General features: G+C 47.3%; 1 protein-coding gene across 1 annotated transcript in view; it reads left to right on the forward strand.

Annotated features, from left to right (window-relative positions):
• Positions 1-324: 324 nt before the first annotated feature.
• Positions 325-23,678, forward strand: part of VCP (valosin containing protein) — a 34,595-nt gene continuing 11,241 nt past the window's right edge. The window contains exons 1-9 of the mRNA XM_083354811.1: positions 325-488; positions 9,209-9,320; positions 10,761-10,933; positions 13,287-13,429; positions 16,642-16,772; positions 19,917-20,048; positions 20,345-20,447; positions 21,707-21,840; positions 23,172-23,307. Coding sequence (XP_083210937.1) covers positions 472-488; positions 9,209-9,320; positions 10,761-10,933; positions 13,287-13,429; positions 16,642-16,772; positions 19,917-20,048; positions 20,345-20,447; positions 21,707-21,840; positions 23,172-23,307 — 1,081 coding nt within the window. The 5' untranslated portion in view covers positions 325-471. The remainder of the gene's footprint in view (positions 489-9,208; positions 9,321-10,760; positions 10,934-13,286; positions 13,430-16,641; positions 16,773-19,916; positions 20,049-20,344; positions 20,448-21,706; positions 21,841-23,171; positions 23,308-23,678) is intronic.

Below are 23,678 nucleotides of genomic sequence, written 5' to 3' on the forward strand. Positions count from 1 at the left end.
CCGTCATGTCAATCAATCTCTGCGTTTTTCGATTGGCTGCGAATTCTTTCGACCTACCGCCCCCCCCCCCCCCCGCAATCAGCGTTGCGTCGCTAGCCGGAAAGGGCCTTCGAGTTGGCCTTTTGCCTGAAATCTTCCAGGCTCCGCCTCGGACGTCGGCCGATTTTTCTGATTGGTCCGTCCGGTCGCCGGGCGGTTCTGCCTTCTTGGAGGAGCCCGCTTCGTCTTTAGCGGAGGGCGGAAAGCCGTTTCAGCTCGGGGCTGCGATTGGCCGAGCGTGGCCGTCTCTATTTTTTTCGGATTGGTCGCCGCGCCACCTGTTGCTAGGCAGAGTGCGGCCTAGCGCGCCGGGCGGAGCGTCACCCCCGATGAGTCGGCGCTGATCGCTGAGGGGAAAAACCCAGCGCGGAGCAGGCAGAGCCGAAGTGACCCTCGCCGCCACCGCGCCAGCCCACATCGCCGCCCGCCGCCATGGCCTCGGGAGCCGAGTAAGTGCCTCGACCCGACCCCACCAACAGCCACCGTCGCTGCCCCCACCCCCCGGGTCTCTCCCGCCCGCCCGGCCTTCCCTTGTCTCCGCGCCGGCAGGAGAAGAGCTGCGGCCGGCGACGTTGGCTCCGCGGCGCTGGTCTCCCTGCCCAGGCTATCGAGCGAACTGCCGCGGCGCCTTTGTCTGCCGGCCGCGGCGCTTCTCCCAGCCGCGGCCGGAACGGCCTAGCGGGGCCCGGCATGCGGCGGCCGGAACGGCTTGGAGGCCGGGAGACACACCTCGCTGTGGGGAGCCGAGAGGGGGCACTGGGGTAGGCCGCCCCCGCAAGGAAGGCCCTCGGGGAGGGGAGTTTGGAGGGCCCGGTCGGGGCGGGGGGCGCCGGCGAGGCCTCCCTCCTTGCCTGCCCTGTCGGCGCCGGGGGCCCTCTGGGGGCCTCCCCACCCGGCGGGGAAGCGGCGTGACTAGGCCGGTGGCCGGGCTGGGTTCAGCCGGGCTTATTTGGAGAACCCTCCAAAGCCTCCTGGAGTGGGCCGCGTGGACCCCCGTGGGGCTTCCTGGGAGATTTGGCGAGGAGAGCCGGGCCCTCCTGCCCCAGCCGTCCCTCGGGTGGCCCCGGGAGATTTCATGGTTGCCTCAAAAGGCGCTTCCGTCCGTCCCCCCCTCCCCCAAGAGACACCTGAACGTTTTTCTTTTTCCTTTCAGACATTTTGCTTCTCATCCAAGGGGCTCCTTCACTTCAAGCACTTCGAGAACTGAAGAAGCCCCTCGGATGAGAAGCGAAACGACTTCAAAGGAAAAGAAAAGTCCAGGTGCCTCTTGGGGGGTGGGTGGGTGGGAAACCCCTTCGGGACTCCAGAGACTGTGTGGTGGTTCCTTCCTATCCCCACCCCGAGGCCGGCCAGAGAAAAGACTTCAATTCCCAGAATTCCACAACCTGCACAATCACGGCTGGGAGTTCCAGGGTTGGTTTAGGGCAGGAGTAGGCAACCTCGGCTCTTTTATGACTCGTGGACTTCAACTCCCAGAATTCCTGAGTCAGCATAGCTGCTTAGGTGAATCGCTACAGTTAGAAAATAGGCAGGGGGTATCTCTCCCCGTGTTTTCTTTTTGATCTCTTGGCAGAATGATTCCTTCTCTCTTGAGATCTCTGGACACTATTATAAAAACTACTTTTATAAAGTAGTACCTTTATAAAGGTACTCTTTAGAAGCAATTGTAGCCACATTCCACAGGTTAACCAGGCATGAGCACTATCACAATGTAGGAAGTATCTATTTTCACTAACTTATTCACATCTACCAGAAATTTAGGTTGGACATTTAAGTATACAATCCCCCACCCCTGAAGACTGAAGACATTTATATGACTCAGGAATAGCTGACTCAGGAATTCTGGGAGTTGAAGTCCATGAGTCATAAAAGAGCCGAGGTTGCCTACCCCTGGTTTAGGGCAGTGCTGTATTTCAGCCGATGATTAGATGAATGAGTGAGAAGACAACAGACACCCACTCTCTCTCTCTCTCTGCTTTGTCTTCCCTGCCTGCATAAAGTGCCACCCCACTGGGTGTACTTGGTTTGGGCGATTAGAAAGATAAGATGCTCTGCTCAGGCCTCCAAGCTAAAAACGGGGGCTTTTACCTCTACTGATTTGGGTCAGAAGTGTGTTTTGGAAGCCCTTGGGACTCTCTGCACTTTGGCAAGCTTATTTATACGGATTGAGTTTAGTTCCAGGATTTCACAGTTCAACCCTGAGCTACGTGCATTCTCTTCCGTTGAAGTGTGTTTTCTTGACTTGATTGAATTAGCAGAGGGTTGGTTTTCCTCCATGAATTTGGACTTGAAAATGTGGGTGCTTAGAGGAAGAAGTTGCTTTGATTCTTGTCCATCTTGGCTTGTGGAAGTTGCTAGAAAAGGACTAGCCAAGCATACAATGGAAATTGTAAATGCCTCATTTGGACAGGTTCTCTTCTATTTAAGGTAAGTGGCATTAAGACATTTGTTAAAGAAGTTGTCTTTGCTTGTTACCTGAGTAAGCCTAGATCCCTTTTAGTCATTCTTCAGTTTTTAGACAGAAATATTCCTAGTTGCTTAGGTGAATCGCTACAGTTAGAAAATAGGCAGGGGGTATCTCTCCCCGTTGTTTCTTTTTGATCTCTTGGCAGAATGATTCCTTCTCTCTTGAGATCTCTGGACACTATTATAAAAACTACTTTTTAAAAGTAGCTCCAGTCATCCTTGTGTCTCCTGAATGTCTCCCAGTCTTGAGATTAAGACCATTTCCCCCCCCCCCCAACTTAGTAAGTGGTCTATGCTTGGACAGTGATTGGGGTGTGTTTGTTGTGGTTCTGTTGGATGGCTCAGCAGGTTTGGATACCATTTGGCCATTATCCCTTGCAAAGATTAGAAGTATAACAGATAGTTTCGGGCCTTCCTAAAGACAAATCTCGGTAGCTAGGACTATGGGATGACTACATAGCCTGTGGCCAGTAACTCACAAAAAGCTGCAGAATTCTCTTCTGTAAGACACAGGCTGTTCAGGTTTCTTTTGAAACTGCTGGGGAAGGTGATTTAGTATTGGTGGAGTTCCATCAGTCAGCAACCATCACCCATTTCTATAGTTCTTTTCAGTTGCATCCCATGGAAGCTGTTAAAGCTCTGAGCCACGGACCAGAGCAGTGTTTCTCAACCCCTGCAGTTCTAAAATGTGGGGACTTCAACTCCCAGAATTTGGCAGCAAACATGGTGGGGAATGCTTAAAGTTGTCAGAGTTGAAAAACATACAGATAGCAATGAGAGGGGGATCAGCTAAGATGGAATCCTGACATGGCTTGATCAGTGGAGCTGATGAGTCAGCAGTTGAGACCTGACTGGTCTGGAGTGAGTGGCTTTCCCTTTGAAAGCCCACGTTTGTAATTTAGGGACTTTTCACAGACCTTGACTCTTGACACCAAATGCTTTTGGCCGTCTTTGGTGGGCCAGCTCCATCTTATTCCTTGAGAAGTGGGACCTGGCTAAAATGGCCCATCATGTCTCAATTGTGGCAGTGAATTGTTCACTGAGCTGCTGTTGAAGATTATTCAGAAACTAATGTGGAATCACAATCAATAGGTAATTTGATAACACAAGCCGGGTATAGAGAACATTGCATTACTTTTAGAGTGCTATATGGTTTAGAATTGGGAGATGTGGAGGCCACTGTCTCCCTCACATATCAATCTAAACAGGAAGGCATATTTCTCAAAATACAGCTTGCTTTAAAAGTCACAAGAGCCATTCCATGTAGAGTGAATCGCAGTAGTTGAGTCATGAAGTGATGAGGGGTTGAATGGCTGTCCAGAAAAGTTTTACGATTCACAGTTGGCACAAGATGTACGTATTTGTGTAAAAATCGTGCTGGCCATGACCACCAATTGCTATGCCAGGTTCAACTCTCCCAAAGATGTCTGTGGAGATTTGCCATCATCCAGGTTATGGTTGTCCCAAAGGTGCTTTTTCCAAGAACTTTTTGGATGAGAAATTAAAACATTTTCAAGAAAAAAAAATCAAGAAGGTCCACTTGCTTTTTTGGAAAAGCACCTTTGGGACAAGCTACCAAAATATATTGCAAGACCAAGGGTGTCATATCCCTCTATTCTCATCCCACCACAGGTTATCTCCTAGGATGCCTAGTGCATTGTGTCTCCCATGCCTGTGTCTGAATCCCAACTGATAAGAGCTAGATCATACTTTTCCTTTAGGATTCTCTATTGGCCAAACACTTTGCAAGCAAGTTTAAGTTAAGGCAAGACTGGGAGTATGCAATAATTGCCTAAAACAGGTAGGTTGTGTGATTACCTCTGGAGAAGGGAATACCCCTTGCTGGAACTATACAAATCAGCTTCCTGTCACCTCCCTGGCAACTTTTACAGACCAGGTAGGACAGGATTCAAGTTCATAGGTGGCAGCATTAATAGTTTGGACTATTAGTCCACTTCCTCAAGATCCAAACTGATCTTAGGTAACTAAGCAAGATCCTCTCAGCAGAGGTTGCTCAGCTGGCCTCCAGCTCTGACAAGGTGCAAGTGATAGGATCTACCAGATGCCTCACAACAGCTCAGTCGCAGGGCTTTCAGCCTTGTGTTTCAAAGCCACAAAGAGGGAGGGAGAGAGAGAGAGGGGGGGGAGGGGGGGAGAGAGAGATCCACAAGTTTTAAAGTTGCCAAGGTTGAAGCCCCCTGTGGTTTACAGAGTCGGCATGGTGCCCCCAACAATCTGGTCCTTATTTTACCAGCCTTGGAAGGATGGAAGGCTGAGTCACAATTGAGCCAGTCAGGATTGAACTCCTGGCAGTGAAGCTAGCCTGCAATACTACATCCTAACCACTGTGCCCCATGGCTTCTGGTGTCATCATCTCTCTAGGCATTTCGTCTGCTTCCTCTCCCAGAGCTCCTTGGGTTTGTGGGCAGGGACAGCCCACTTAATTATCTCAAGGGCTGTCCTTGGCTGCTTATGTAGTCAGAAGAATCTCACCTTTGAAATTACAGCTGAAGCAGGTGCTGCAGTGGGGGAGAGCCCAGGCAGGTGTTAGTCTGGCAGTTGAATGCTTTTTTTTTTATTTAATCCCATTTATATCCCGCCCTTCTCCAAAGACTCAGGGCGGCTTACACTCTAAGCACCAACCAATATGCTTAGCAATAGCCTTCATTCTATGTATATGCCTGCTTTGTCTGGTTGTCTGCCCAGACTCTGTCGGCCTTCAAGCTTTCCCAGTTGTGAGTGGAGAGGGCAGGGACGGAGTCTTTCACAAGCCAACTTTATGCAGTATCACCTCACACCTCGGTTGAAAACTTTCCCCGATGAAAACTTAACTTCTGTCTTTCATTTCTGACTCCATAGAAATCTTGCCTCTTCTGCATGGCTGCTTAATGCCAGGTCTGTTTATAGAGGCTGTCTCGCAGGCCCAAATGGGTTTATGCCCCTGAAACTGCTTTGCTAATCTGTACTGTAAATGCCTTTCTGGTGCCAAGCACTCCAGATGCTCATTTGACAGAGAAGGTATAATCTGGCAGACTGACATCACGTAAAAAGTCAGAGCCCGCTCAACAAGTTTCATTAAAAAATAAATAAATGGAAAAACTTGAAATTAGGGAAGGAAGATACGGATGGGAGGGGATATTTGTAGCTCAGGATTGAGCCCGAGGTCAAGCCCAAGGATCCCATGGAAGGAAGATAGCTGTCAGCAGGTATTTAATATCATTATATAGGATGGAGGGCTCATCCTTGGAAAAAAGTTAGCTCTTCACTCGTCTCTTGAGGTTTATTATGCATTATGTTCTCAGAGGCTCAGAATAAATGCACAGAAAGTCTTTTCTGTCTATGATTTAATAGTAAGCAGACAACCCAAAGAATCTTCTTGTGTCAGCATCACCTGCCTTAGAGAAAAGCCCAGCTTAAAGGGCCAGTTTCCTTTTATTAGCAAAAGCTTTCTTGCCATGTTAGGTGAGCAAGCGCAGCCGGCCCCTTGAATCAGGCGCTTTCTGCCCCCCCCTCCCCTCCTCCGGGGATTCTGCCTTCTATTTTATCCAGCTAGTAACTGCCCTGGGGGCTCCAGGAACAGCTTTCTGAGCAGCTTCCAAGTCAACAAATCCCTCTAACCTGGTCATTTACTGCTGTGTCATCAGGGTTTGAATGACGGTAACAGCTTTCTGTTGCTTGCCAGGGGCCCTTAAACGATTGGGAAATTAAGATGGCCTTGGGTTTGGGCAAGTCGGAAAAGGGCTGTATTGATTCTCACAGTGTCCTTCCTGCATCTGCTTTATTTCTGTTTTATTACCTCAGTTTGGCGGATGTTTTGATGCAGTCAACATCTCTTCCATATGACTCTAGTTTGGCAGTCTAGTTTGGCTCAGCTGGCTGAATTTATTTATTTATTTGAGGGACTCGTATCCTCAGCATTTTTACCTTCTTACCTATTGCCCTGGAGACACTTGAGTCAGATAACACAGAAGCTGCAAACCACGATACATAGTCAGTTTGTTTGTTTTTAATTGAAAAGTTTTAAAATACATTTTTGAAACATATACCCCATCTACCCCTCCCCATCCCTCCCATCCCAACACCCCCACCCCCCCGACTTCCCAGAGCCGAATACAGGGTATTACATCATACAATCTTACTCTAAAATATTTTAATTACTATAAATACCGTATTTTCCGGCGTATAAGACGACCCCCCAACTTTTGAGATGATTTTCAAGATTTTTCGTCTTATACGCCGGAAAATCAGCGAGCCCGGGAAGGCACGCCCTCTCCTCTCACTGTGGAGGAAGCAGGATAGGCTGGCGTCTGGCAGGAGCCGGCAGGGCAGTCCTGCGCACATGCGCGCTCCCTGACGCTCTTCCCTCTTGAGGCAGCATCACTCCCCGGCTCCTAAGGAGTCCTCGGGGATGCTGCCTCAAGAGGGAAGAGCGTCGGGCGGGAGCCAGCAGGGCAGTCCTGCACACGCGTGTACTCCCCAGCTGCTAAGGAGTGCTCCTTAATAGCCGGGGAGCGCGTGTGTGCGCAGGACTGCCCTGCCGGCTCCCACCAGACGCCAGCCTGCCCTGCTTCCTCCACAGTGAGAGGGGAGGGCGTGCCCTCCCGGGCTCGCTGATTTTCCGGCATATAAGACGACTGGGCGTATAAGACGACCCCCCAACTTTTGAGATGATTTTCATGGGTTAAAAAAGTCATCTTATACGCCAGAAAATACAGTACTCTTTAAATCCTATCGCACTTTAACTCTTCTTAACCATAGAAAAGAAAAATAATATAGCCTCTAATTACAATAACTAATAACTATTCAAATGCTAAATGATACTTTGTAGTCCCATATTTGTTCTGAATAAAATCAATCCATCTTTTCCATTCCACTATATATCTCTGTTGCAAGTGATCTTTCACATATGCCGAGATTTTAGCCATTTCTGCCAAGTTCGAAACTTTCAAAGTCCGTTCTTCAATAGTAGGCAGGTCCTCCTTCTTCCAGTATTGCGCTTCCAAAAGTCTTGCAGCTGTTATTAAATTCAGCATCAATTTAGTTTCTATAACAGTACAGTCAGTGATAATACCCAACAAAAACAATTGTGGTAAAAATCTTTTATCTTTTTCTTAAAAATCTTCTGCATGTTCCACCAAATTTTAATCCAAACCAAATTTTAATCCAAAGATACCTAGTCAGTTTGGATATGCTCACTTCACGAGCTTTTTGCCTGTCATCTGAGTGGACTAAAATACTGTTTTAATTACTGTTTCTTTTCCTTGTGACTGGTGTTATTAGAAATCAGATCAAACACTTCAGAAGAAATATGTAAAGGGGGGTGTAGTAGTATTTCAGCTTCTGCTTGAAGATAAAGTAACAAGTTTGTATAAGGAATTTAGTGGGTTTTCATAATAGCCTGTTGTTGTTTCTGGCTATGAAAGAATTGCAAGAGACCCTTTTCAGGAAACCCAGCCAGCCAGCCAATCACATTGGAGCAACTAGTGATTGAGGGGCTGAACTTCCTTCCCTTGGGATCTTCCCTCTGTCCTCCTCCTGGACTCCACCTTGACTGGGTCTGTAGTCTTTAATCTTACTCAGGTGGTTGAAGGAGACTTTACAGAAGCTGTTCGAAATTCAGCATCCCGGAATCTGCAGGTGGAGTAAATGTCTATGGAGATTCTCCATCGTCCAGGTCATGGTTATCCCAAAGGTGTTTTTTTCCCAAAAGGCAACTGGACTTTCTTGGTGATTTCCCTTTGAAGATGTTTTGCTTCTCATCCAAGAAGCTTATTATAGGATGAGAAGCGAAACGTTTTCAAAGGTGGGGGGGGGGGAACCCCAAGAAAGTCCTTTTGGGAAAGTCCTTTTGGGAAAAGCACCTTTGGGACAGACAAGTGGAGTAATGCTTGATGGGACATGTGCCAGAAAAGAAGACATGCCCTCGGAAGAAGGCCCATCATCCTCAAGTTGTCGGCCTTAAATTGGTTCTTGAAGTTTCTGTGCCTACACTTGGAAGGCACAAAGTAATCCCTTTTTGTGAGGGCAAAGATCGTAGCTGGATGCAAACTCCTGCTCAGGAGTTGGGTTGCTAGGGAGCACTGTGCACCAGTGGAGTTGCACTTTCACTTCCAGAGCAAAGGTTAGGCTCTTTATGAGTCACAATCTTTAAGAAGTTTTGAAAATTGTCCACGTAGGTAAATGAAAGTGTCGTCCTTCCTTGGTCTGGTGATGTCCGAGCGCCCTCTCTGTGAGAACTGCAAACAAGGATAAGGGGTAGGAAGGGCTGTACAGAGTTCTGACATAAGCTAGCCTGAAATGCCTTTTGGAAATTCTAGAAATGGTTTCTTTTTAATGACGTAACTTCTTTCTTAAGGCTTCAGTGAACTGAGAGGCTTAAAGGAAAAAGGTTTGCCCGTATTTGAAATTGGCCAGAAATTCTCATATTGAAAATTAAATAAACGTTTGCTGCAAAAGGCTGCTGCAAACACTTTTTTTTCTCGTAGCAAAATTGCTAGTCCTGTAGTAAGTGATTCGTGAACGCTTCTGATCAATAACCGCTTAGCAGAAACCCATTTGAAGAGCCTATTAAAATACTTTTAGCCTTTGTGTTGTATTAATATAACGTGCTTGTTTAAGAGTAAAAGCAATAGCACACGAATGAAAAACAGAATGGGGTGTGGCTCTGTTTCTAAAGTGACCAGCAACTCTTCTCTGTTTACAGTTCCAAAGCTGATGACTTATCAACTGCAATTCTGAAGCAGAAGAACCGGCCCAATCGGTTAATTGTTGATGAAGCAATCAATGAGGACAACAGTGTGGTGTCACTGTCGCAGGTGTGTGTGTGCTGCATAATAGAGTGGAGCTAGTTAGCAGATGAATGGACATTTTCCCAGAAGGAAGCGAGCCTGCTTCTCCAAGCTGTTTGTGGGGGAGCTTTATTGATAAGATGCTCTCCTGTTCTCTGTTCCTTTCCTTTCTCAACAAAAATTGGGCTCCTTGCAATTGGTCCATGCAGCAGTATTTTTCCCCCCACCCCTGTTATAGCGTAAGAGTTCTTCCCTGTTGCAGAGGAGGGCAGCATGCATCTCTCAGCAGCGATCACTAAAAAGATTAAAAACATTGAATGACCCTTGGAGCAGTTTCTTCTCTCCACCATGAAAAGCTAAAAGATTTCCACAAGCCTCTGTTGTTTGGCTACTGGTGTTTTTCATGGTCGAAATCCTGTCTTACCAAAATACAACATAGATGCGCGTTTGGAAAGTCTGTCTCTGTAGTCTGGCGTGATCAGAATGAATTCCCATCCTACGAAAGGTGCTTGTCTCTCTTTTGCTGTTTCTGTTGAGTTAATGCAACTTTTCAACTGCATAGGTAGTCTTCAATTTACAACAGTTTTGTTTAGTGACCGTTTGAAGTTACAACGGCACTGAAAAAAGTGACATGACCATTTTTCACATTTCCGAGAGTTGCAGCATCCCCCTGGTCACGTGATCAAAATTCAGACCCTTGACAACTGGGTCATATCAGTGTCCCAGAGTCAACGGCGATCCCCCTTTGCAACCTTCTGACAAAAGTCAATGGGAAAACCAGATTCACTTGACAACTGCATTACAAACTTAACAAATGCAGTGGTTTACTTAACTGTGGCAAGAAAAGTCATAAAATGGAGCAAAACTCAACAAATGTTTCACTTAGCAACATACATTTTGGGCTCAGTTGTGGTCATAAGTTGAGGACTACCTGTATTAACCTGTTCAGGATTTCTTGGGACACAAGCTTGCTAATTGGCAGCCAGAATGCCCAAAGAAGGCGTAATGTCCACTCCTCTAGAGCAGGTCCCATCGGTCAGGTTGACCTAGATCTGGTAGGCAACCTCAGCTCTTTTATGACTCGTGGACTTCAACTCCCAGAATTCCTGAGCCAGCATGGCTCAGCTTGGAAACACTCCCTTTCCAGCATGGCTGGCTCAGGAATTCTGGGAGTTGAAGTCCACGAATCATAAAAGCCAAGGTTGCCTACTTTTGCCTTAGACATATGGACTTCAACTCCCAGAATTCCTGAGCCAGTCATGCTGAGGGAAAAGGGAGAGGTTTCCAAGCTGAGCCATGCTGGCTCAGGAATTCTGGGAGTTGAAGACCACGAGTCATAAAAGAGCCAAGGTGGCCTACCCCTGACCTAGTAAGTTGAAGGGATATCCAGTTTCAAGCAAACAAAGTTCATTCCCAGATTTCCCGGTTTTGAGTAGTTGTTTTTCTCTCCCTACTCATTGTTTCCAGGCCAAGATGGATGAACTGCAGCTGTTCAGGGGAGACACGGTCCTACTCAAAGGCAAGAAAAGGCGAGAGGCCGTCTGCATTGTGCTCTCTGATGACACCTGCTCGGATGAGAAAATCCGCATGAACCGAGTGGTTCGCAACAACCTACGGGTGCGCCTAGGAGACGTCATCAGGTGAGGCTGCAAGAAGGACTTGGGTATTCTAAGGGTTTAAAGCAGGGGTCTTCAAACTTGGCCCTTTTATGACAATAAAAGGGCCAAGTTTGAAGACCCCTGCTTTAAAGAGTTTGTCAGGCTGACGAACACAAAGGCATCTGTTGAAGCTCTAATTTTTGTGTAAACTACCAATGCAGCTGGACTTTGGAAAATGTGCCTCTTCCTTGTAAATTGATCTGTTCTTAATGGCTCAGCTTTAATGGCAGTGTCAGATCCACTTCCACGCTGTTTTCAGGAAAAGTACATAAAGATGTACTATGAAGTTGCCAGGAATTGATGGATTTTTAGCCTGCAAAGTTATTGAACTGATGAGTAGCTGAAAGCCAATATTCTGCTCACAAAGGAAGACCTTCATTCCAATGACAGATCCCCCCCCCCCGGCCGGGCGCCTTCCTCCCCAGTTTTATGCATACCCTCAAAATCTGCTGTGGAAAAACAGTGCAGCGTTTCTCAAGCGCGGCCACTTTTAAGCGGTGTCGACTTCAATTCCCACAGCATAGCTGGCTGGGGAATTGTGGGAGTTGAAGTCCACTGTGCTTATAGTAACCAAGGTTGAGAAACGCTGGCTTAGTTGGATGAGGAACTGCACAGAGAGTGATGTGTGCCCGTAGGATGACATGCATATCTCTGTTCCAAGAGCTGCACTGGCTGCCGGTTTGTTCCCGGGTGCAATTCAAGATGCTGGTTTTAACCTTTAATGCCCCCTCCCCAAGGTATGAGGCGGTCTGTCAGAGCGACCACCTCTTCCCAATCACAGCTACCCATCCCATCAGGCTGAGTAAAAGAGGCAGGCTGCTGCTTCTGCTAAGGAGTTCCGTCTGGCAGGATCCCAGCCCCATTCCCTTAGCGAATGTGACGCGATAAGCGCCCCCTGGTGTTTACAAAAAAGTCCTGAAATTATGAAGGTTGCCGCACCATGGCAGTTGTTCACCCTTATGAACGATTGCAGTGGCATGCAACATTCACTCTGGCTATTCTCTTCCTCCTCCCCTCCCCCAAGTCTCCCTAGGCCAGGGGTAGGCAACCTTGGCTCTTTTATGAGTCGTGGACCTCAACTCCCAGAATTCCTGAGCCAGCCATGCTACCCCTGCACTAGTGGATACTCACGTTGCAAAGATTGAGAGATCCTTCGCTTTTTTGGCTGTTTCACTGCTTCCTTTGATGTGTTCGCAGAGAATAGAGCCCTAAAGTAACCCAAGATCATGCGAGATCAGTGGCACAAGATCTCACGTTACTGATCTTGTGTGCTCTCTCTGTAACAGACCTCCGGAGGCACGCAAAAAGCCTCCCCTGGAGACCGCTGAACCGTCTCCTGGCGTCCTTTCCGGCCTGCAGCAGTCCAGAAAAGGCCTCTTGATGCCCAGATTGGGCCTTCAAAGCCTGCTGAAGCATCTTTTGGCGTTCTTTCCGGGCGGAAGTAGCCCGGAAAAGGCCTCCAACACCCGGAAATGATGCCAGGAGACGCTTCAGCATCTGAGCATCAGATTTCTTATCCGGGCTGCTGCCGCCTGGAAAGGACAGCAGGGGATGGTTTACCAGGGCTCCAAAGGCCCATTCTGGGCCTTGGAGCCTCCTCCAGGCTTCTGAGGCCCAGAATGGAGTTTCTGGGTAGCCACATGCTTCCGGAGGGGTCTGTTCTGGGCCTCAGAGGCCTAGAGGAGGCTTCTGAAGCCCAGAATGGAGGCCGGGGAGGCAGCCACATGCTTTCGGAGGTCCATTCTGGGCCTCGGTGGCCTCCCTCTGCTCTTACTGGGAGCAGAGAAAGAAACAGAGAAGCTGGAGAGGAGACAGATCTTTACAATGTAAGTGACCCAGTGTGGCAGGATGGGGGGGGGAGAATTTTGGCCTCCCAGAGGAGGGAGCATGAGGTATTTCAGTGGGTCGGGGGAGGCCTGGGGTGGTCTGAAGATGGCCTGTTTCATAACTACCTCCCCCCCCCCCCCGGGCCTTCCCCAACCTGAGATACCTCATGTTCACTTAACGAGTGGAGCGCATTCGCCCAGGCATTAAATTAGCGAATGCGTGGGCGAAAGCTGGGAGTAAATCACATTCAGGGTACGAGAGTCACTCCTACGAATCCTCGAGTTACGAATGGAATGGGCAGGCTCTTGTTACCTTTGTAACTCGACTACCTGTGTTTATTAACCAAAGTGAGGCGCTACCTAAGGCAAGGAGAAGAGGAATGGTTGCCCTCTCAGATCCTCAGCAGGGGCAAACCTGGCCCGCCAAGGGCTGGAAATAGGGGGATTGTTTGAGGCCGGGAAGGAAAATTCCACACCTGAGAATAAAGGGGAGCACTTCTGCTTTTCAGCATCCAGCCTTGTCCGGATGTGAAGTACGGCAAGCGCATCCACGTGCTGCCCATTGATGACACCGTGGAAGGGATCACAGGGAACCTCTTTGAGGTCTATCTCAAGCCCTACTTCCTGGAAGCCTACAGACCCATCAGAAAAGGTAATCACCCAGGCCTGTGAGCCGGCTGTGGAGAAGCGACACTTGGCGCTTGCCACAGATCTTCACCTGGGATATTGTCTCCTGACCTTTCTATACCCTAAAGAGAGGCCTGCAGGCTCCCGCCAGCTGACCCGAAGGGGATGTTGCTTAAAAGGATCCGCTAGAGAAAGGGGTTGGGGAGCCTTTGATCATCCGATGACCATTGAGCCACAAAATCCCTCAGCCCTGGCCTTCTCCTGTTACTCTTTTTTTCAGCAGCACCTGGAAGGCCATGGCTTTCCTGTCCCTGCTCTGCAATATCCAGAGGGGGAGCTTTTAACCACACCTCCCATCAGTCACCTTAAAATCAGGGATTGTGGGATTTGTAGTCAAAAGGGCCTGTGCTGTTGAAAGCTGGACTAGGCCATGAAAGGATTTTGTTTACAAGGGTTCAAGAGCGTAGGAATCCTCTCTGGCTGGGTCTGGATCTGTCTCTGGCCAGTGTGTTTTGGGAGTGGCAAGATTGCGGGGCGGGGGCTTGTTGCTGGTGAGTTTCTTTAAGGTTACAGTGCCTGAGTACCTCTTGATTTCTTCTGCTAGTATTAGTCCCTGGTCTCTTTCCAACAGTCAAAAGAGAGCTAAAAGATGCTTGCGTATATTCTGTTACGCCTCCAAAGCACAGCATCTTAAGTACAGAAGAAGATCAAACTGCCAACTTAGCAGTTTGAAAGCATGCCACTGCAAGTAGTTAAATAGGTCCCCCGAGTGGCTTGGCATATAGTCACGCTGGCCACGTGACCATGCAAACGTCTTCGGACAACGATGGCTCCCTTGGCTAGCAAACAGAGATGAACACTGTCCCTTAGAGTCAGACACAAGCGGACTTGGGGAAACCTTTCTTTTTACACCATAACAAGCATGAAGATCTAGGGGGAGGCAGCAGGATGTGGGGAGGCAAGGTGTCTTGTCAGTCTGGCAACTTTAAGTGATGGAGATTAGAATGCATTGTCCAAAAGAGGCAGACCGCCCTTCTCAGCTAGCAGGCTACCTATATCTTTGCCATGCCCAAGAGCTGCTGGGAGCATGGTCATGATGTCATAGAGGGACATTCTCCCCAAAACATGTTGAAAAGCTCAACAATTTGTGGGATTGCAAGGTGAGGGGACTTTATACGCAGTATCCCCAATTTGGAAAAATCCGTTGTAAAAGAAAACGGTTGGATGGATTGGGCTTACGTGCACTGAATTTCGTTTGCCTTCATCCCTGAAGCTCCAGACTTAACACAGGCATGCAAGCTGTTTCTGCCTTTCTGTTTGCAGTATTGGATAACGGCTCTTGTTCCATGCCGGATTATTGTTTTTTTTTTAAAAAAATTTTTATTGAAAAGTTTTTCAATACATTTTATCTTTAACAAAACAAAACCCCTCCCAACCCACCCACCCCTTCCCAACCCAACCCTCCCTCCCTCCCCTTCCCCCCTCCCCGACTTCCCAGAGCTAAATACAAGGTATAAAAGTAAAAACAATCATAATCTACCATATGCTAACGACAATAAGTTAAGTCTGTCGCACTTTAACTCTTGTAAAATGACTACAAGCAATATAAATATCACATCAATACTTATTCAAATGCTAAATGAAACTTTTTAGTCCCATATTTATTCTGGATGTAATCCGGATTATTCTTGTTCAGGGATTGTATTTGAAAGGTTCTGATTCCTTGCAAAGCACTGAGTAAATGCCAGGAAACATCAGTGTGCTGCCTTCCTCAGTGATGCCAGAGTAAGAGCTTATGTGCCTCTTGGATTTGGCAGTAGGAGGATATTTCTGAGCATTCTCGGGGAGAATAACAGCTGTGATAGCCACCAATATTTGTATTGATTTTTTTTATTAATAAGCGAAGATAAAAAAAATGCAAAATGTGTGAATACAAACATTTCAAGCACGGTTCTATGTAAAAAGATTAAATAAAGCAGGCTAATGATTAAAATAAATGTGAAAAATTAACTGGAAAGGAAAATAAAATAAAAACAGAATTAGTTTACTTTTTTCCATGATAATAGGAATCACAGTTATCCCTTTATGCAAATTACTACATCTCAAATTTCGAACAACGAATTTATTCTCGATCTCGTGATATCGTGCTACCTGTTGATAAAGATCCAGTTCACAAAGATGAAGTGGATCTTTCCACTCAGCTAACCCTTTTAAAGGCTGGCGCGCAAGGCTCCTCCGCCTTTAAGGAACCTGTTATAATCGTTTTGCAGCAGGGAAAGCGTGGTCTGTCTAAAACTCCTTACACGTAGACCAGGTTTGAGGAGATAATAGCTTTTAACATCCTTCCTTCAAGGAACCTGATTTCCCGTACCACTGATGTTCCTTAAAAGGGAAAGTACCTGTGAACATGAACAAATCATGGAATAACCTTCCGCTTTCTTACCTGTCTAACAGAGAGAAGATCAAAACTATGCTTTCTTCAACTTCCATTGGGTAGTCCAGTAAAAAGAAAATATATTTGGTGTGGCTTAAACCTTTTGTAATCTATGGTATTCTTCCTTCCTAACTTCTTGCTTATCTTCCAGACTTACTTTTATGAGATCTGACTGTTACTATTAACGCGGGTTTATTTTGCCTCTATAAAAACCTTTCTTCTTCTGTATTCTAAGTCACCATAATTTTAGAGGCTGCCATGGTAGTCAGACTAAACAATAGCAGATATTATTAGATGTTTCAGGTAAATTATATTGCCAGATCTTGCAAAAGCCTAAAACAGTGGTGGCGAACCTATGGCACGCGTGCCACAGGTGGCACGCAGAGCCCTCTCTCTGGGCACACACGCCGTCGCCCCAGTCCTAGGCCTTCAACTGGGTTTTATAAAAGTTTTTCGCTTTAGGTCTCCGCCACCGTGTGCAAAAAAAAAAAAAAGTTCAATCAATTTCAACTTCTCACGGGAAAAAAAAAGATCTCGCAAAGTTGGAATTGATTGATTGAACTTTTTAGTCCCACCCAGTCTGCCGTAACCACCACAGCCATGCCCACCCAATGGGCCACGCCCACCAGGCACCCGACGATATGTAAGTGGGCTTTGGGTAGCAGTTTGGGCACTCGGTCTCCAAAAGGTTCGCCACCACTGGCCTAAAACATCAATGCTCATGAATGGATTGGTGATAGGCTGCCTTGTTTTTGGAGGCGGGTGTAGCGTGAGGGCTGTCACGAATGTGGTAATGATTTCAGGGGACATCTTCTTGGTGCGTGGAGGCATGCGCGCAGTGGAATTCAAGGTGGTGGAGACAGACCCCAGCCCCTACTGCATAGTCGCTCCAGACACTGTGATTCACTGTGAGGGAGAACCGATCAAGCGAGAGGTGAGTTCAACTGAGAGATCTGGCAGGACTGAGAGAGAGGAACAATGTCATTTGATACTGAGAGAGAGGAGAGCCTTGAGGATGGATCTTTGTGGATATTCCCCTCCCGCAGCCTTTTGGAAGAGGCTTTGGTCAAATGTTCCTATGAAGAATGAGAGAACCAGCCTGGAAGGAAGAAGAAACTTCCTAACGGTGGGAGCTGTTAACCAGTGGAACAACTTGCCTCCAGAAGTTGTGGGTGCTCCATTACTGGAGATTTTAAAGAAGAGGTTGGACGGCCGTTTGTCTGAAATGATAGAGGGTCTTCCTGCTTTGAGCAGGGGCTGGACTAGAAGACCTCCAAGGTCCCTTCCAACTCTGTTGTTCTGTTAATATGGTTGGAGCCAGAGATTGAGAAGGCTGCTTTGGTGGGAGCTGTCCAAACAGCTGCTCACCTGGAAGGAATTTAGGCATCAGAAGTATAGTTGCAAGTACGCCTGCATGAACTTTGGCACTAACCATAATGAAGAAGATTTAGATTTGGCTTAGTATGAATCTAATCACTGTGAGCTTGTAAAACATGTTTTTTAGATTTTAGATTTAGATTTTATTAGATTTATATACCGCCCTTTCCTGAAGGACTCAGGGCGGTTTACAGGGCATTTTAAAATCACATCAATATAAAATACAAAGTTAAAAGAGAATTAAAAGATTAAATTATCCCTGAAAATAAAACCCCAGTTAAAATTCTCAGCCTGGGTCAGAGAGCTCAAAGAGCCAAGTCTTCAGGTCCCGGCGGAATGAGCATAGGTCAGGGGCAGTCCTGAGCTCCACGGGCAGCTGGTTCCAGAGGGCAGGCACACCCACAGAAAAGGCCCTCTCCCTGGGTGTTATCTGTCGGCAATCTTTTACCGGCAGCACCCTGAGAAGACCCTCCCTCTGCGAGCGCACTGGACGAAGGGAACTTGATGCTGGCAGCAGGTGTTCCTTCAAATATCCCGGACCCATCACCAGCACTTTGAATCTCACCCGGAGAGCAACCGGAAGCCAATGCAGCTCACGGAGTAGAGGTGTTACATGGAAGTATCGGGAGACCCCCATCACAACTCGCGCGGCCGCATTCTGCACCAGTTGTAGTCTCCGAATGGTCCTCAACGGCAGCCCCATGTAGAGAGCATTGCATTTTGAACATAAGATTGTTAAGAACAGCTCTGCTAGGTCAAGCAAAGATAATTCAGCATTTATTTTTCATGTTGGACCATTGGAGGCCTCAGAGGTGCCCACAAACGCAGAGATGCATTTCCCTTGTATTGTTGCTCCCCTGCAGTTGGGATTTGGAAACATGTCCCGAACCGGGAGACGGTGCTGAAGTCTTCAAAATGGAAATCCCTGAACGGAACCATCAGTTTATGATGAGCCCTGGTGGGCTTAGAATGCCATATTGCAGGCTGACTCTGCCCACAGCTAGGAGTTCGGTCAAAGCTGACTCAGCCTTCCATTCAATTGTTGGGGGCAATAGGCTGACTCTAAACCGCTTAGAGAGGGATGATGATAATAATAATAATAGCAATAATATGATGATGATAATATGATGATGATGTTGGAAGTGACCTTGGAGGTCATCTAGTCCAACTCCCTGCTTAGGCAGGAAACCCTATACCATTTCAGACAAATGGCTGTCCAGTCTCTTCTTAAAAACTTCCAGTGTTGGAGCATTCACAGCTTCTGGAGGCAGGTTGTTCCACTGATTAATTGTCCTCACTGTCAAAAAATTTCTCCTTATAGTTCTAGGTTGCTTCTCTCTTTGGTTAGTTTCCATCCGTTGCTTCTTGATGGCTAATAGCTCTCAGTAGATGTGTCTTCCATGAATGTAACCAACCCTTTTTAAAACTGTTAAAATGAACAAGCCTACAGCTAACGTCTTCATGGAACCACCCGTTATAAATTTCACGTTCTTTATTGCTGTGTGAAGACTTGGTCACGTTGTATGTGAAACATTCAGTACATCACAGCACCTGATTGTATCGTGTTGCATTTTCCATTGGGCTATTGACCCAATTTAAAAGAGGTCCTTCCAACTCTTCACAATCATGTTAGTTTTGTCACGCTGAATAGTTTAGTAAATTGTCTTTTCTGAACCTTCCATGTTTTTTAAACAGATGGTCCATAAAACAGATATGCTAATCCCAAGATTGTTAAGCTTGGATGGGAAACTTTGCCAGAGCTGTTGTAGTAAAATGTGCCCTTAAATTAGGAACCAAACAATTGGCGGTAACACAACAAAGGCTTTATTGGCGTAAACAACTGCAGGTAGTCCTTCACTTATGACAACGATTAGGAGCGGAATTTCTGTTGTGAGTCACTGTGCTCGTAACCTGATTTTATGACACATTAAGTGAGTCATAAATTCATTAAGTAAATCCAGCTTCCCCCAGTGGGCACTTTTTGCCAGAAATAGGCAGAAAAGGTTGCAAATTATGTGACCACAGGATGCTGCAATCATTTGTGAGCCGGTTGCCAAGCACTTGAATTGTGGTCCCATGACCTCAGGGCTAGTGCAGCAGTCATGAATGTGAATACAGGTCGTAAGTCACTTTTTCCAAGGCCGTCTTAACTTTGAGCCATTAAACAAATGGACATAAGTTGAGGACTAAATGTACAGTGACCAGTGGATTCCTCATCAAAGAAACAGGGACTCCTGCTTGAGCAGGGGGCTGGACTAGAAGATCTCCAACGTCCCTTTCAGCTCTATTCTGATTGATTGAAACACAGATGCTCAAGACTCTCAGGTTTATAAGATACAATTCATTCAAATCAATGAAAATTATAACCTTAACTACAGAAATGTAAGATCTGACAACTTTACCATGGGCTACCTCAGTGTCCTGTTTTAAAGAGATTCCAAGCTCACCCTTCTAGGCTGGGCAACTATGACCTCTTTACGACCTCTGGACTTCAGCATGGCTTGCTCAGAAATTCTGGGAGTTGAAGTCCACAGGTCGTACGGGGGCCATAGTTGCTCACCCCTGTTCTAGGAGGACCATCTGTGTCTAAAGCAGACACTCTGGGTTTGTGGACTAAATTCTTCCAAGCCGATGAGATGCAACCATCGTGAAGATCGCCTTGTTTTTCCTGACATTCCTTTTCATATTTATTGCCCGCCAGGACGAAGAGGAGTCTCTGAACGAAGTGGGCTATGATGACATTGGAGGCTGCCGAAAGCAGCTGGCTCAGATCAAGGAAATGGTGGAGCTCCCTCTTCGACACCCTGCTCTCTTCAAGGCAATCGGGGTGAAGGTGAGGCACTTCTCTGACCTTGAAGCGTGAGCTGCACTGACTAGAGGCAGACCCTCTACCGTACAGCTGCTCCTTACGTTGAAGAAATCAAGATCCACGGGGTGGGCCGGGGGAACTGAGTGAGCCCCCCCCCTTTACCCTACGCAATATCTATGCTGGTGCTTAAACTTGAAGCCGGGGTGTCCAACTTTGGCTGCTTTAAAGACCTGTGGACTTCAACTCGCAGAATTCCGGGAGTCTTTTTAAGTCTTTGGTCCTTTAATGTGCCAAGGCTAAATGTGTGTCTGTCTCTCCAGCCTCCCCGTGGAATCCTCTTGTACGGTCCGCCTGGTACCGGGAAGACCTTGATTGCTAGAGCCGTGGCTAATGAGACCGGAGCATTTTTCTTTCTAATTAATGGTGAGTAGCTTTGTGTTGACCGTTTCAACTGTGTGCATTGCGTGGCTGAAACGCAAGACAGGACTGCCAGCAGGTACCGAACCTTCAACGTGCAGTTCCTTAATTCTTCCAATTTTGATTACAAAGATTCTCCCATTCGTTAATAACCCCAAGCAAAATTAAAGCTAATAATGCAATAAAAACAAGCAAGACAGTAATAGATCAAAAGCAATAGTTTAAAAACACCACAGGGGAAAGTCAGAGTCGCAATGTAAAACAGAGTTGTCTTTTTAGTGACACAGTCTGATTTGTTCTGAGTTCTCCTGAGCATTTCGTACTCGAGCTTGAAAGATGCTCTCGCTTTCGGTTGCCTTTGAAGCCAGCCGGTATCCTTGGAAACCTCCAGGTGCCTTTAAGGAAACTTAAAAGGAGGTGCACAGGCTTCACAGTGCAGTTAATGCCAGTCAAAAAGAAGCAGACGGTGCTTTTTTTTTTAGGCTGTGTGTGTATGTTAAGTTATATCTCTGTCCAGACTTAACTGAAGTAATGCTAAACAGTTGGAAAGGCTTTGTGGCCCATAGCACTGCTTGTTTGCTAGAATAGTACAGGTAGTCCTCGAGTTACAGCAGCTTATCTGGTGACCGTTCAAAATTAGAACATGACTGATAAAAGTAACATGACCAGTTTTCATACTTAACGACTGTTGCAGCATCCCCACAGCCGTGTGATCAAAATCCAAACCTTTGGCAACTGACTCATATTTATGACCGTTACAGTGTCCCGGGGTCACCTGATTCCCTTTTGCAACCTTCTGAGAAGCAAACTAAATGAGCGAGCCAGATTCACTTAGCAAACAGGTTACTAACTTAGCTGCAGCGATTCACTTAAGGACTGAGGCAAGAGAGGTCGTAAAACGGGGCAAAACTCAACGCTCTTTCTTAGCAACTGAAATTTGGGCCTCCGTTGTGGTTGCAAGCCGAGGGCTGTCTGCAGTGGCATTAAGCTCTCCAAAGTAGTGGTGAGGACCTGAACCAAAATGAAGCTAAATTTCATTTCACGTCCATTTCTATTGAATTAGCATGAAGCATCCATGGGATGGGATGAGAGGGCTGCCCAGCCATGTGCTTCCTGGTTTTCAATTTCAGCCACAGATACTGGAGGTCTCTGGGTCCAGGTGCGCTCTGGGACCCCAGGCTGTGCCCCTCTGAAGCAGAGTGAGGAACTGCATGTTCTTTTGGGCTACCTCCCGAGGCAAGTGCCTTCTCCCTGCTTTTCCACAGGTCCTGAGATCATGAGCAAGTTAGCAGGGGAGTCGGAGAGCAACCTGCGCAAGGCCTTTGAGGAAGCTGAGAAGAATGCGCCCGCCATCATCTTCATTGACGAGCTGGATGCCATTGCTCCAAAGAGAGAGAAGGTTTGTGTGTGGGGGTGTTGCAGCCTTCGGGACACAGAGGGGATGGGAAATAGCCCTGAGCCCCCAGGGTTCGGGGGCGAATGCAAGAAAGAGATTCAGAGTGACTCGGCCTTAAGTAGAAGTCGAGCTGAAGAATTTGCTTCGACGGGCTTTCCATATGTTCCCAGGTAACCCAACGGCAGATCATTCCGGAAACCCAAGTGGTTTTTATTTCCTGAGTTTGCCTGATGTCGGTCTGGGAAAACCTGTCAAAAAAAAATTGTCCAGCTCGTCTTAACGCCTATCGTAATAGAATTCCTCAAAACACTCAGCTATCCTCGGTGGTCATGTGGTCGCCATCTGGGCACGTGACAGCAAGCTCACATGACAGTTGCAGCATTCTGTAGTCACGTGACCGACATTTGTAACAGCTACTGCACATAGACTTACACACCACTTCATAGTGCTTTACAGCCCTCTTGAGCGGTTTACAGAGTCAGCCTGGGTTTGGAGGGGGTGGGGGCCTTCTTGGGCCTCCTAGGGCAGGGCAAGCTGAAGCTGGAGGGCAGCAATGGCGCTGAGCTGCCTCAGGCTTTCCAGGTCAAAGCTGCCCCTTTGGCTTGAGAGTCCTTTCTCTGCTGAAGGAAGAATCCCTGCCAGAATAAGGGAGAGATGAAGCTCATCCTACCTGGAGGAATAGGGGAACTGTTTCCCCTCTGTAAAGGGACGCAGTGGCTCAGTGGGTTAGGACGCTGAGCTTGTCAATCAGAAGGTCGGCAGTTTGGCGGGTCAAATCCCGAGTGCTGCGTAACAGAGTGAGCGCCTGTCACTTGTCCCAGCTTCTGCCAACCTAGTAGTTTGACAGCACGTAAAAATGCAAGTGCGCCTTTGGCGTCTAGTCATGCCGGCCACATGACCACGGAGACGTCCTCGGACAAGCGCTGGCTCTTCGGCTTTGAAACGGAGATGAGCACCGGCCCCTAGAGTCGGAAACAACTAGCACACATGTGCGGGGGAGCCTTTCCCTTTCCCTTCCCCTCTGTGTGAAGGAAATGTGGGGACGCCAACCACAGGGTTTTCCCTCCCAAGGTTGCCTGAAGGGAGAGTTTTGTTTGCAAGTGGGATTTTCCTGGAATTCTTGTCTTGTAACTTCCTGACCAGTGTTAACATTCAGAGTCTTTAGATGTTTCTTCTTTGTTCTTTGGATTAACCACTTCTAGTCTAGGCTGCCAAAGGAGGAACCCCATTTTGTTTGCTTTTAAGCCTTCCTTCTTTTAGGTGTTCTCTTTGGCGTCCCTTCCTCGGGGCCAAGCCCTTTCCTTCCAAGCCTAACTCAACCGGTTTCTCTGTAGACCCATGGGGAAGTTGAGCGGCGCATTGTGTCCCAGTTGCTGACCCTCATGGATGGCCTAAAGCAGCGAGCTCACGTCATTGTCATGGCTGCCACCAACAGACCCAACAGCATCGATCCAGCCCTCCGGCGGTTTGGTAACTCAGCTTGCTCCGTTCAGGAGGGGGGAGGGGAGGGCTGTATATTGGGATGTGTGGGCTAGCAGTGTGTGTGTGTGTGTGTGTGTGTGTGTGTGTGTGTGTGTGTGTTGCTGATTGTCGGTGGACTGTCCTTTTGCAACAGTCAAGACTGTCTAGCACAGCCATGTCCAGGGGTGCCAGTAGTCAAAAATTCCTGTGGAATTTTCAAACTTTCATTGCTTATGAACTTGTGAACTCTGGGGTTGATAATAATAATAATAATAATAATAATAATAAAGTTGGAAGGGACCTTGGAGGTCATCTAGTCCAACCCCCTGCTCAGGCAGGAAAGCCTATATCATTTCGGACAAATGGCTGTCCAGTCTCTT

This window comes from Vipera ursinii (assembly GCF_947247035.1).
Source record: "Vipera ursinii genome assembly, chromosome: 2".
Lineage (NCBI taxonomy): Eukaryota > Metazoa > Chordata > Lepidosauria > Squamata > Viperidae > Vipera > Vipera ursinii.